This window comes from Euleptes europaea, chromosome 7 (genome assembly GCF_029931775.1).
Source record: "Euleptes europaea isolate rEulEur1 chromosome 7, rEulEur1.hap1, whole genome shotgun sequence".
NCBI lineage: Eukaryota > Metazoa > Chordata > Lepidosauria > Squamata > Sphaerodactylidae > Euleptes > Euleptes europaea.
In genome coordinates this window covers 51,145,375-51,160,138 of record NC_079318.1, presented here as the reverse complement: position 1 = coordinate 51,160,138, position 14,764 = coordinate 51,145,375, and the positions used below count along the sequence as shown (strand labels likewise).

Genomic DNA, 14,764 nt, shown 5'->3' with positions numbered 1-14,764 from the left:
CCTTCCTTCCTCCCCCCACCCTCCCCTCTTCTCCTCCCGTCCCCACCCCGGCTTCTTCCTCTCTCTCTCTCTCTCTCTCTCTCCCCCCCTTTTTTTGCTCTCCCAACTCTGCCTCCCCGAGCTCTGAAAAAATGCCTGCCCGTGAAGCGAGGAGAGGGCACCGGGTCTGTAAATGAGAAGTGAGTACTCGTGTGACAATGGCGCGGCTCGCTGCCTTGGGGGAAGGAAAAGCCTGGCCTGACTCTGCTGCTGCTGCTGCTGCTGCATGCTCCTGCGCTCGGCCGGCGCATCCTCGCAGGAAGCGCCCCCGACCCCGCCCCGGCCGCTGGCGGGGTCGCCCGTTTTTGCCCCCTTCCCGCCACCCTGATGCCTTCCTCGCAACCCCCCCCCCCGCTCCGGTCCAGCCATGCTTCTTGCGCGGGCTCTCCCTGCTGCATGCAACACCTTGTCTTGAGAGGCGCTTCGTGACTCTTCATCTTTGTTCGAGGGGTGTGCTGGAGCTTTGCTGGGGATAGATGAAAGGTGGGGGGGGCGGGGGGAGGAAGGAAGAAGGAAAGGTCCGGGAGATCCACCGGGACCGGGGCTTTTCCGAGCCGTTGCCATCCTGCTGGGCACAAGAGAGAGCTCCTTTGCAAACGATTTCAACAGTGGGGTGGGTGGGTGGGGGGAGACTGGTTGCTTCTTTTAACAAATGTAAAAAATGGGGACCCGAGAGAGGCAGGGGGTTTCTTTCTTTCTCGTGATGACTCCAAAACGTCAAAAGGGAGGGTTCTGTCTGTCAGAGTGAAGATCTCACTGGGGAGGGAAGTGGGGGGGGGACACTAATCTTGGCAAGGTGGGTGGTTTTTCAGGAGGGCTGAGAAGGTGGATGGGGAAAGCTGATGCTAGAGTAGCAGTGCGTTTTGTGCCATCGCTGTGAAGGAGACAGCTTTCTCCTGCCACCTCTTTCTCCTGTGCTAGCTTAGCTAAATATTGCTTTCTCAAGGGGGAGGGATGGAGAGATCTTGGGGTCTGCACTTCCCCAGGGTGCCAGGATTTCCTTTGGAGGATAGGCATGCATTGTGTGTGTGTGTGTGTGTGTGTGTGTGTGTGTGTGTGGGAGCTACTAGAAACGAGCAGAATGTCCTGGTGAGTAGCAGGAGGAGGGGAATAAATCTAACTTGCCACCATTTTGGGGCGGGGGGGGGGAGAGATGGAGCAGGATGACAATTTGCCAAGAAAGGAAAGCAATCAAAGTGATAGTGGCAGCATTGAGCAATGATGGAATGGTGGTTGCCCATCCTAATTTTACTGCCCATCACAAATTACTCAGCTTGATCCTCTGCCCGCTTAAGGTAATTTATATTCATTCTGTCAGTGCCTCAGCTTAACTGGTTTATGGGTTGCCCTGTTTGATATCATCACAGGAAAACCATCACCTGTTAATGGGGAAATCCATTCCATTCTGGTAAGCAACTCCCCCATTCAGTCATAATATCCCAACCACTGACTTTGGAATACCCTGCCTGAAATGATTGGGACCAGTCCCATCTTATCTACTTTAGGCATAGTGAGATGGCTGTGGGGCAGACAGGGAGATCTGATTGTATCAGTGTTTTTGTTTAGAATAAAATAAAATCACTGCACATGTCAGAATTCTGCACGTGAAGGTGTTTCCTGAACTTCTAGCTTTCTAGGAGCCAAGAAACAGCGAGTAGATGATAGTGCTGTGCAGTGAGTCATGAGGAAGGAGATTTCTCATCTGTGCCTGTTGCTGCATTTCTCTGGAGTTCATGTCCACTATGTTAATTAAATTTGCCATGGCTGATTGCCTTCTTCAAAGACTGTCTCCAAACCTTCACGCTTGTGTCTCTTTCTAGGCATGGACGTGCTGTAATGCTATAGTCCAGCCTCCCGAAGAACAAGCTGTATGACACACAAGACTTGTCCTGTCACTCGCCCTCCTCTTAGGTCATATCCACCTTTCAGGCTTGTAAGGGTAGAAAAGAGAGGGAGAAAGAGATTTGCATCTATGTTTGGTCTGGGATTTCCCTGTCATTGATGAAAGAAAGGCTGCAGTCACTCAAAAGAAATTAATATAGCTTTAAAAAAATCAGTACATTTAATATTTTCAGTATTTTATATATTTAGTAGAAAAACCATACATGTGCCATATAGAATTTATCGAGTTAATAATAAATGCAGGAAAACATCACACTGGATTTCTTGTGTGGCGACAAATAAGCTATAGAACTGGGAAAATCCTGAAAAAATACCTGGTTACCTAAAAAATGCCCTAGTACTTAGTGGAAAATATTTTCTAGCCAATTTTCAGCCAAGTACCAGTATACATTTGTAAGAAGGGGGTTTCATAACAAATGCTTACCATCAAATATAACTCACAGTTGTATATGGAGTGAATCTGAAAGCTATGATACTCCAATAATGCTCTTCTCTGAACCCAGCACATGAACAGGGGTGGACTATATGTTTGGTGCTGAACTGAAAATCTCATGACTTGGGGTGCTTGGGGAATCTCATGACTGATGTCTAAAACAAAACAGGATGAGTTAAATTGAGTAAGGGGTATGAGACCTTAATGTAATATGTAACATCAGAAAACACATTGTAACAATACTGTGTCATATCTATCTGTTATTAGTGGTATTGTTGTGTCACTAAAGTTGCATTCCATGGTTTATACTGTACATATATAATGTTTTTGCACATTTTCAGGACTGCAAATATGACAGTAAGATTATCTAAAGACATGAATAATGAGTTGAGCAACATCACCACAACGTGTTGCTGGAACTCTTCATTCAAAACTCTTGTGAGGATGAACAAGTGGAGTTCATTTGCATGCAAGCATCACTGAAGTTAAATTGTCACTTGTATTAATAGCTTCTCTCCAGCCCTCCAGCAAGAAGAAGAACCACTGAATAAATCTCTGACAAGCCTTGTAAAAATTAGCATTCTCTCTTTTTCTTTTATTAGTGGCGGCACCTGACTTACTGGATCCCAAATCTGCCACTCAGAACTCCAAGCCCAGGCTGTCTTTTTCTACCAAACCCACTGTGCTTGCTTCACGGGAGGAGAGCGATACAACCATTAATGTTATGAAATGGAAGACGGTCTCAACCATTTTTCTGGTGGTGGTTTTGTATTTAATTATTGGAGCTACTGTATTCAAAGCCCTGGAGCAGCCACATGAAACTAGCCAGAGAACCACTATTGTGATCCAGAAGCAGACGTTTGTATCTCAGCATTCCTGTGTGAATACAACAGAACTTGATGAACTAATTGAGGTAATGACCTGTAAAGAAGTGTGTGCTTGCCATGTTTTTGAACAGAATGTTATTTATGAGTTACATGGGTGCTGTGATCCCAGCATCTTGGTGCAATGCACTGGTATTTATAAGAAATTATTGGTGCTGATAATTTGACTTTATGTGCAAAAATCTGTTTTTGATACTGGGTTGACATTAAAGCTAATCTTTTCATTGAGTGCTTCTGTTCTGCCACTCAAACTGTTGTTCATCAGTAGAAGCAGTTCAGTGTTCTCCACTTACATTAGATGAGTTGCAGTATTGCCTGATAGAAGAGAGAATAAGCAACAAGAGTTTTCTTTACTGCCCTTTATAAAAGATTGCCCTGACCTGGATAGCCCAGGCTAGCACAATTTCGTCAGATCTCGGAAGCTAAGCAGGATCAGCCCTGGGTAGTATTTGGACGGGAGACCACCAAGGAATACCAAGGTCATGACATGGAGGCAGGCAGTGGCAAACCACCTCTGAACATCTCTTGCCTTGGAAACCCTATGAGGGGGTCACCAAAAGTAAGCTGTGAGTTGATGGCAAAAAAGAGAGATTGTTTCTGGGCATAACCAAGTTTAAACAGGTTTCAACAGCAAGTATGTTCAGTACAGACAGTGGGCACCAGGTGAAGCATCTCACTTGGTATTGACTTAGCTTCCTGTTTATTATCAGTGCTATTTAGAGTGACTATTGATCTCAGAACTAGAAAAAGAGAAGATACACCATTATACTAATACTGCAGTCTGCTGTACACTAACTGGAGAATAAGTCTAGCTGGACCCATTGGCCATAGATTCAAAAAATGTTAAAAGAGAAGGGCTGTGAGAATACTTATTTATTGATCATCGGATTATTGCAGAATATGTTTCGTTATACTTGTGCTTTTGAAATAATCTGCTTTAAGGGGGGGATTGTCAGCTGTTTCCATAAAAAGCCTGATCTTGAAAGTCAAGGGTGCAAATCTGTTCTAAATCCACCACAAAATAACATACTTTGGAGCAGTTTCAGATGCCATTGCAATCTATAGAGCACTGAATGAAACTGCTGGTATCCAAACTCTGGTTCTTCCACATATCAGTACAAATGGCTTTCCATGCAAGGCTCTAGTTTAATGAGAAGAAAAGGGCTAATTTTATCCTGTGACCAATTTGTACGTTTAAAAAAAAAATCTATGGGAATGGTTTTAGTCCACTTTATGTAAGATATATTCACTTCTTTGTCATCCTATGGGACAGGCAGTCTCTCCTTTGGAAATGTTAAATATCCACAAAGGCTGTTTTGAATATGTCATAGAATCACAGAGTCATAGAATCAGAGTTGGAAGGGACCACCAGGGTCATCTATTCCAACCCCCTGCACAATGCAGGAAATTCACAACTACCGCCCCCCACTCCTCCAGTGACCCCGACTCCATGCCCAGAAGATGCCCTCCCTCTGCCTAAGGTTATAGAATCAGCATTGCTGACAGATGGCCATCTAGCCTCTGCTTAAAAACCTCCAGGGAAGGAGAGATTACCACCTCCCGAGGAAGCCTGTTCCACTGAGGAACCACTCTGTTAGAAAATGCCATGCAGTTCTGTAACAGGTAGTGATGGAAGGAGCTTTTGCTCTTCTAAGCTCTTCAGAGTTCACCTTCTGCTTCTGCCACCCTGTTATCTTGTGTAGTTATTTAATTGCTGAAGAAAATATATTATAATGAGGAGTGTGTTTAGTTGCTCATTCATCATACAATCATAATAATAGTTTTGCTCCAGTGTGGATTGTTCTCCTGTGTGCTTGAAAACATACAGTATTTGAAAATTGAATTGTTTGAATGATGGAAAGGTAAACATTACACAGTTGTAGAGTATTAGATAGCACTAATGATAGAGTATGAGTGAAGAAAATTACAGCGATGTATTTACTAGTGTGCTGTTTACAGACAATAGTTGCCTATTACCTACTTCCAGACAAAAGTTAAGTTCAAGATTTTATTTTAAAATGTATTTATTTATTTGTTAGACTTGTATCCCTCCTTGACCAGGGTCGGGCTCTGGTGGCTCAAATCCACAAAAGTTTATTTTTAAAAAATGAATCTGTATTAGTAGGGTTGCCAGGTCCCTCTTCGCTACCGGTGGGAGGTTTTTGGGGCGGAGCCTAAGGAGGGTGGGGTTTGGGGAGGGCAGGGACTTCAATGCCATAGAATCCGATTGCCAAAGCAGCCATTTTATCCAGGTGAACTGATCTCTATCGGCTGGAGATCAGTTGTAAAGCAGGAGATCTCCAGCTAGTACCTGGAGGTTGGCAACCCTATGTATTAATCTTACAGCTAAAGACCAATTTCTGGATAATATTCAGACCTTTTTTCAGTAATCTCTATAAGTACATACACATACAACATTTATATTGAAAGTTCATCCATGATGAATTCCTGAATGGGAAAAAAGCCAGTGTGATGTATTGGTTGCAGCTGGACTTAGATCAGGGAGACCTTGGTTTAGTCCTCATTGTGTCATGAAGCCCACTGGGTGACCAGTAACAGTACAACCCAAACCCAGAGTAATGCCCTTTTAAGCTCATTAACATGTATAACTGTTTAGAATTGCATCGTCAGTCTACCTCACAGGGTAGTTGTGAGGATAAAATGAAGCTCCTTGGATGAAGAATGGGATAAAAATGTAATAAATAAATAGAATTCTAATTAAAACCAGCCTTAATAGCATTGAGTCAAGGACAGAACTTACTCTGGTGCCACTTGTTTATTCTAGCTATAGGCTGAATTTGTAATCTGTAATTCAGTTACTCAGGAGTAGCTCCATTACCTTCAGTATAACTACCATAGTTTTTAAGTGAGTTTGAGGATATAGTTTGTCTCTGTAGACTATATGCTTCTGTTGTGCCTTTCAAACTGTTGTTAATCAATGGAAGCAAATGTAACTCTGTTTTTGCAATAATTTCTATAGTATAACGTACAAAACAATTTATAATCCCTATTTTGTTCACCCTTACATTACTGTGTGGGTCAATATTTTCCCCACAATATTTATCAAGATCATTTGTATATAAATTTTATTATTTCTGTAATTAATGTTTCCTTTATATACCTACCGGTTGTGGACTGTAATAGTAAAGAACTGAAGCTAGGCAGGGTCGGTACTTGGAAGGGAGACCATCAAGGAAACCTCTGCAGAGGAAGGCAATGGCAAACCACCTCTGCTTCTCACTTGCCTTGAAGGCTCCTTACTGGGGTCACCACAAGTTGGCTGTGACTTGATGGCATTTTACACACACAATTTTATTTCTCACACCCTTCCACTTGCATGAAATATACAGTTTTCATCCAAAGTGAGGGAAACCCAGCTTTATACACACACAGTGTTCACAGACGGTTTAAGATTTCCCATGACATTAAGCCTAATTATTTATTTTATAATTATTATTTATGTTATTTATAGTATGCCTTTCTTACTGAGACTTAAGGCATTACATAATGTTAGTCAGTAAAATCAATAGGATGAGGAGACATCTAATAAACAGCACTAGGATTGCAGAGATCTGAAACATGGCACAAGTAATAAACATGACATGTTAAACAATACAAGAAATTTCTAAGTACCAATACAATTCAATGAGATCAAGATAAAAACATATAGTAACATACATACTAGTAGTATAGTCCACAGTCCCATTCCCTCTTTTTGAATAATTCTCTTATAATGTAGCCTTATTCCTTTATAAAAATGCCCTTCTGAACAGCTCTGTTTTATACAGTTTGCAGAAAGCCAAAAGTGTGGGAGCCTTCCTGACATCCTCAGGCAGGCCATTCCATAGGGTGGGGCCCTTACAAAGCATGTGTATGTATGGACACTTATTGATCTTGACCATTTGCAGGGTGGCACCTGCAGAAGGCCCTATTCAAATGAGCAAAGTTGTTGCGGGGCATAGGAGAAGAGGTTGGCCTGCAGATAATGAGGACCCAAGGCCATGAAAGGCTATGTATGTGGCAGCAATACCTTGAATTGAGTCTAGTAACTAATGGGCAACCAATGGAGTGACTGCAAAAGGGGTGTACTATGCATGTACTACCTTGTTTTTGATAATTCTGCACTAACTGGAATTTCTGAGTTAATTTTGAGGGGAGACCTACATAGTGCATTACAGTAGTCTAGTCTCAATGTTACTGTGGTGTGGATCCAGGTAGCCAGATCAGCTGAATCAAAATAGGGGAGCTATCTTCCAGGCTAAACTACCGTATTTTTCGCTCCATAGGACACACCTTTCCATAAGACGCACCTAGTTTTTAGAGGAGAAAAACAAACAATCTTGTTTTCCTCCTCTAAAAACTTGTCTTATGGAGCGAAACTTGCCTCCCAGCTGGTGGGCCGCGTGCGCCAGCTCGCTCTGTGCAGCCCCGCCCGCCTCCCAGCTGGCCGTCGGGGTGGGGAACGCCGGCTCACGCCGTCCCGACGCGCACATGCCCAGCCGGCATTCTCTCCATAAGATGCACAAACATTTCCACTCACTTTTGAGGAGGAAAAAAGTGCATCTTATGGAGCGAAAAATACGGTAAGTTGCAAGAAAGCATTTTTTGTGACTGCATTAATTTGCTTCTGTAGCAGTGATGCAGGGTCCAGTATAACCCCAGGCTCCTAAACGAGTCAGCAAGAGTCAACTGAACCCCAAAAATCATAAGCATAATGGCCTTCAAGACCCAAGTCTTCCCAACCAGCAATACCTCCATCTTGTCAGGATTCAGTTTCATTCTATTCACTCTCAGCCATTTAACCACAGCAGTCAGGCAGTGGTTCAATACCACATCCCAAGGAGATTTAGATAGAGAGATAGAAAGCTGGCTTGTCATCAGTATACTGATGGCATTCAATACCAAAACTACAAATGATTTCACCTATGGGCTTTACATATAGATTGTTTAGCATAAGAGACTAGACTGCACCCGTGGAACCACAATGATAATAACTGGTCTCCAATGGCAGCCATTTTATAGTTTGATCCATAAGGAATTATTTAAACCAATCCAAAGGCCATCCCCTGATACCTACTTCTGCCTCCAAACATTTCAACCAGATAGCATAGCCTACTATATCAAAGACAGCAAAGAAATCCAGTAGGAGCAACAAAGAAGCAAGCCTTTGTCTACATTCAGATGGAGATCATCAACTAAAGCCACAGCTCTGTCTCTGCCCCCATAGCCTGGCCTGAAGTCAGACTGAACAGAGTTCAAAGCATATGAGTTATCCAAGAAGGTCTGGAGTTGATGCACCAATGGTCTCTCAGTTATCTTGCCCAGAAAAGACAAATTAGAGACAGGGGTGATAATTGGTTTATTAAGCAGACCATAGACAACGGCCTCTTTGAGTGGCCAAGGGAAGATGCCCTGAGTCAGTGATTGATTTTATGGTAGACATCAATGATTTATTTATATGGTCCTTACATGATCTCAACAACCAGGATTGGGCCCATAATGTTTTGAGAGAGGCTTGAGTCAGTCAAAATCACTATAAAATCCTGTGCCAGTCCCAGTGAAGCATCCTTGGCATGAATGTTGAAGTCCCCCAGAACAATAAGTCTAGTGTGTCCATCATCACACCCAAGAGCACCTTTACCAAATCATGTGGTGATAACTAGGCAGCCGGTGAAAAGCAGTATGCCTAACCTACCCTCAGTCCTTAAGGGAAGGAGAATACAGTCAGTGCTAGTGGTAGTGTGCACAGGGAGTCTGTAAAAGTTGAAGGACTCAGGGAGGATAATATCTGCCCCTCCCCTCTGCCCTATAAAACTGAATTGATGAAGGACTGCATAACCAGGTGGAGTTAATTGGGACAGACACACCAAGCCATTTTCTTGCAACTAGGTTTCAATTAGGCAAGCCAGGTCCATTTTTTCTTCCTCCAATAGTATAAACAGGAGTTCAGAGTTGCCCTCATGAGTCTGGTATTGCAGAATATTAAAGGGGAGGTGGAAAGAATAGGGGCCCTTCTATCAATGCCTCTTGGGATGCCATGGAGATTAGATGAGCAACTAGCAGTCTTGCCTAATGGTGGCCATCTTTGGAATTTCCTACCCCCATAGCTACCAGTTCCCATCTGCACTGAAACAGCACATTCCTTAACCATCCTGCCCCAGATACAAATTGCCGTGAGAACCACTAAGAAACCCCCATAATTCCAATCACCAATGGCAATACTAATTTGACAATGGTTTCAATCAGGTCCTTTATAATCATCATTAGATTGACATGCATGGATCTGCACATATGATACCATCATGAGCTGGGATTCCGGTAGGGTCTGATTCACACGACCAAAATGGTAGGCTTATATCCATCTATGGAATTAAATATATGCATAGTATACTAATTGTCTGACAGTTTCATTTCACCAGAAGTCCATATCACCAGTGAACCTGCAGTGATAGAACTTTAATTGTGAGAATTTTTCCAAGTGTCAGCCCTCCACTCTAGCACATTTCCTGTGGGAAGGAAGATAGTGCTTAGGAAGATGGCAGATAGTGAGAGGTTAAGAAAAGCAGCCATGCTGGATCTACTAAATAAGTGATGGTTTGCCACCCATTTAAATGGTTAGAAGGTCGGCGTGGGATGTGTTATGAGTTGCTTTAAGCTAAATTGTAACTTGTGAAATCAAAATGAAATATGTACAGCTTGAAGAGTTGACCCTTAATGGCTACATAGATTTTAACATTGTACCAGGGAGACCATTTTTCATGTGTTGATCAATCATAGTGTCTTGTAAGTTTGAAATTAAATAGTTTAATGACATCAACATTTACAAGCTAAATGGCATAACATATTTATAAAACCATATAATCAAAACAGAATATCATGTAGTGTAGCTAAAGCAACAATAGAGAATAGGTAAATGATTTGCATCTGTTGTTTTAGAAAAGCTGGTAAATTACCGTATATACTTGGGTATAAGCCGACCCGAGTATAAGCCGAGGTGCCTAATTTCACCCCAAAAATGGGGAAAAATTAGGCACCACGTATAAGCCAAGGGGGAAATGCACCCCTCCCCCCCGCAAGCTTACCTGACCGGGCTCCAGGCGCGCAGGCAGGCAGCGGCGGCCCCCTCCCTGTGCGCAGGAGGCCCCACAGGGTCAGCTGGCAAGCGGGAGGACCGGCCCGGGTGAGGTGGGAGGGTGGGGGGGAAGAAACCGCCGCTGCCCAGCAGAAGGCGCGATCGGGTGGGGTGGGGGTAGAAGGCGGAACAGCCCGCCCATCAGCTAGCCGGCGGGAGCGCGCTGGGAGAGGGCCCGGCAGGCAAATTACCGTATTGACCTGAGTATAAGCCGAGGTGAGTTTTTTAAGCCAAAAATCATGGCTAAAAAACTCGGCTTATACTCGAGTATATACGGTACTTAAAAACCTTTAAAGCCTGCTCATAATACATCACTTGAGTGCTATACTAAAACATGAATTACTCTGTAAAATAGTATTGATCTATGTTTTACCATGTATTGGGGTTGCTAGCTCTGGGTGGGGAAATACGTGGAGATTTTGGAGGTGGAGCCTGGGGCAGGTGGTGTTTGGGAAGGGGAGGGACCTCAGCAGTGTATAATGCCATAGAGTCCAACCCTCCAAAACAGCCGTTTTTTCCAGGGGAAGTGATCTCTGTCATCTGGAGATCATAAGAACATAAGAAAGGCCCTACTGGATCAGACTAAGGCCCATCAAGTCCAGCAGTCTGTTCACACAGTGGACAACCAGGTGCCTCTAGGAAGCCACAAACAAGATGACTGCAGCAGCACCATCCTGCCTGTGTTCCACTGCACCCAATATAATAGGCATGCTCCTCTGATACTAGAGAGAGAATAGGTATGCAGCATGACTAGTATCCATTCTAACTAATAGCCATGAATACCCCTTTCCTCCATGAACATGTCCACTCCCCTCTTAACGCCCTCCAAGCTGGCAGCCATCACCACATCCTGGGGTGATTACATCAACTGTAATAGCGGGAGATCTCCAGGCCACACCTGGAGGTTAGCAACCATAGCCATGCACCAATCACACTGGATAGTATGTTACCATTTCCAGGAGGGAGAATTTATGACCAGAATTTTTACCATACTGAAGTATATCCATAAACACTTTTTGAGTGTGGGCTGCAGGCTTTATGTATGAGATACAGCTCATCCAACAGCCAAGGAATTTGTATGTTACCCTGTTACACAGTTAAATTAATACACCAGTCCTTTGTGACATATGCAGTTTAGAATGATTTGTTCTTGTCTAAAACAAAATTAGCTCTGGAAAATGAAGCTTTAGTATTAAAAAGATTTCATAGCAACATTAAGCTTTCATTTAAACTGGTATGCCATGCCATTTGGGAGATTTATTGGATTTCTAGTAAAGTACTATAATTGTATTTAAAATAGCCATCGGGTCCATAAATTGAACTCAGGCCACCACCCTGGTATTGGGTAGCCATTTCCCCTGTGTTGTTTCTCTGACCTCAGTTGTTCTTGAAGCTCTTTGACCTTGCTGAGGAAAATATTCATAAATATGCAATCATTCCTCACGATAGTTCTTCCCCCAGGCCTATATAATAACAAGCAAGAAGCAACATGGTGGCTACTTCAAAAACATAAGCTGCATACAAGCTTCTCTACACCTGAGAACTGAGCCTTGTTGCCAGGAACCTCCTGGTAACTGGCAGGGGATGGGGGGGTGAGGTGGGGGGGTCGTCTGAGGCCTCTGCAAGGCAGTGACATCATTTCCAGCGTGCAACCGAAGTGACGTCATTGCATCGTCAACAACTGTGGGGAAGCTCTGGTATTTCAGCAAAACTCTACGTTTTGCCTAAATACCAGAACGGGCCCCCATGGTCATCGCTAATGTGATGATGCCAGAGTCCTCAGACTCTGTTTACTGCCCATAACTTCCCCCACTGGCTGACTGCCTGGCACTGGGGTGGGGGGGCACTAAAACAGAGGATCTTCCACTACCAGTGTGGGGCTGGCAACCCTAACTGGATCCAGCTTTATTACTGGAGAAGCAAGTTAATGCTTCTACCAATTCAAACTAGCTTGAAACATGGCCCCTTACCTTGATATGACTGATCTGGCCACCTAGAGCTTCACCACAGTAACATTGAGACTGTGTGTGTGTGCTAAGTGCCGACAAGTCGCTTTCGACTCATGGTGACCCTATGAATCAATGTCCTCCGAAACGTCCTATTTTTAACAGCCTTGCTCAGGTCTTGCAAATTGAGGGCTGTGGCTTCCACCCTTGGAACGTCCCCTGGGACGACGGTGGGAGATAGAGTCGGCGTCCCAGGGGAGGCTGTAATGTGTGCCCCAACACCAGCGTCTGTGCCACTCTGGGCGGTGCAAATGGCCTGGGTGCACCTGGCACAAGCAGCCTAGATGCTGGAACGGGCCCTTGCCTGCCTCTCAAGCACTTTCACCCTTCCAGATCAGGAATGGGCTGTTGGTGTGTAAAACCAAGATATTAAAGATATTGCTATTGAAGATATTGCTTATTTTGAATATATAAAATATAAGAAAGCATGGAACATGCAGTGTTAACCATCTACAACTATTGTTCTTAACGCTGATTTTGTTCATTGGAAATAGGCAACTTGTGAGAAAAATATCCTCATCTATTAAAACCATAGATTTTCCCCATTGATTTCAAGGCAAATCAGATCACACTCATGAGTCATGAGTTGTTTTTATTATTGAGTGAATTCATGGAATCAGTGCATAAGCAAAATTAGTGCATGGGATTACATTGGTTATATTAATCATTTTATGACTAAAACCCGTTGTGTCAGCGTTTTTCCTTATTAGTCTATAATTGGGCAAGAGCTTACTAAAACTGACCCCTACAAATGCAGTATGTTTCCAGCACTGGAACTCATTTCCAAACATTAATACATTTAATGGAAGACAATTTCCCAGATAATGGGAACACCTTTTCAAGATTAGAGCAGAACATTCTTTTAGGTCAGTTCCTATCCAGGGAATCTAGCACATGATTCTCCAACTAAGTTTATGTGTTCTGGTCACTCTGGTTAGTAGGAGTAGCCAGTTTCTATGCCTTCTCTCCTCTGTGGCTTGCCTATCTGTAGCTTCAGTATCCAGCTTTGGCTCCTGAGTAAGAATCTATAGTGTCTATTTTTTTTAAATGCTTTAACTAGGGCTACTTTTTCTTTGGCTTTTGTTTTTTGCTTTCTAGACAATAGTGTGCATTCATGTTCAAAACACCCACCCTTAACCACTATGTAACCACAGCACTGCCAGAAAGATTGATAAATAGATGGATGGATAGATGTCCACAGGGGAGGGGCAAGGGGACACTTAATCCTCCAATCCTAAATTTACTTATCTGCATCCGGTGTTCTGCAGTTACAATTGTTCCCCGCAATCATGTCTGCGGATGCTGATGGGTGGATGGATAGATTGACACAGAAAAAGAGATACAACAAGGGATAAAATGAGTAAAGGGAGAAATATGCTATGAAGTTAGACATACTGGTTTCTGCCTAGATCAGAAATTGGAAGTTACCAGTGTCTTGTAGAACAGGCAGTGAGAATCCAGGTGATAGTTTTCAAAACACTGAGGAATTGAAAGAATTAATAGAAAATGAATAAAATATACATCTGTACATTCCAGCATTTTTGTACAAAGCCTGCCAACGTTGTTGAGATTCTCTATCCACCAACTGCAGTAGGTTTAGGATTGGATTTTTGCAAGCAGAAATGAGTAATTTACATTTCTCCACAGTGAGGATCCAAAGCAGCTTACATCATTCTTCTTTCCTCCATTATACCCTCTCAACTATCCTGTGAGTAGGGTTCCCGACTGCCTGGTGGTGGTGGGAAATTGCCTGCCAACTCACCAGGCTGCCCTCTGCCCCTCAGCTGGCCAGCTGGTGGAAGTAGGCCAGCTGAGGAGGGGGCAGTGATTCGTGCATGTGGTGTGCACGTGGTGCGATGCTGTCATTTCCGGCTTTACCCCGGAAGTGCTGGCGACGCTCTAGCACTCTCCCCAAACTCTGTGGTTTCCATAGAGTTTTTGGAGGAATGCACTAGAGTGTCCCACACGATGCCAGCACTTCATGGGTTAACCTAGAAGTGATGCCATCATAGCACACGTAAAACTTTGCCCCCCAACCCTGACCAAATGATGCTCCTGCCAGTGGCATCGGGGGCCTGGCAACCCTAACTGTGAGGTAGGTTAGGCAGGGAATGTGTAACTGGTTAAGGTCACCCTGTGAGCTTCCATGGTAGGATGGGAATCTGAACCTGGATCTTCCAGATCCTAGTCTGACAATCTGACAAGAACTCCACACTGGCTTTCATGTGGTGGCTAATGTTGAATAGTTAGGGTTGCCAGGTCCATCGTCACCACCGGCGGGAGATTTTTGGAGGGCGGAGCCTGAGGAAGGCAAAGTTTGGGGAGTGGAGGGACTTCAATGGCATAGAGTCCAATTGCCAAAGCAGCC

At 43.8% G+C, this 14,764-nt stretch overlaps 1 protein-coding gene across 2 annotated transcripts in view; it reads left to right on the top strand.

The window, feature by feature from the left end:
* Positions 1–93: 93 nt before the first annotated feature.
* KCNK2 (potassium two pore domain channel subfamily K member 2) overlaps positions 94–14,764 on the top strand; it is a 74,824-nt gene continuing 60,153 nt past the window's right edge. For both annotated transcript variants that reach the window (XM_056853221.1, XM_056853220.1), the window contains exons 1-2: positions 94–179; positions 2,977–3,287. In XM_056853221.1, coding sequence (XP_056709199.1) covers positions 173–179; positions 2,977–3,287 — 318 coding nt within the window. In that variant the 5' untranslated portion in view covers positions 94–172. The remainder of the gene's footprint in view (positions 180–2,976; positions 3,288–14,764) is intronic.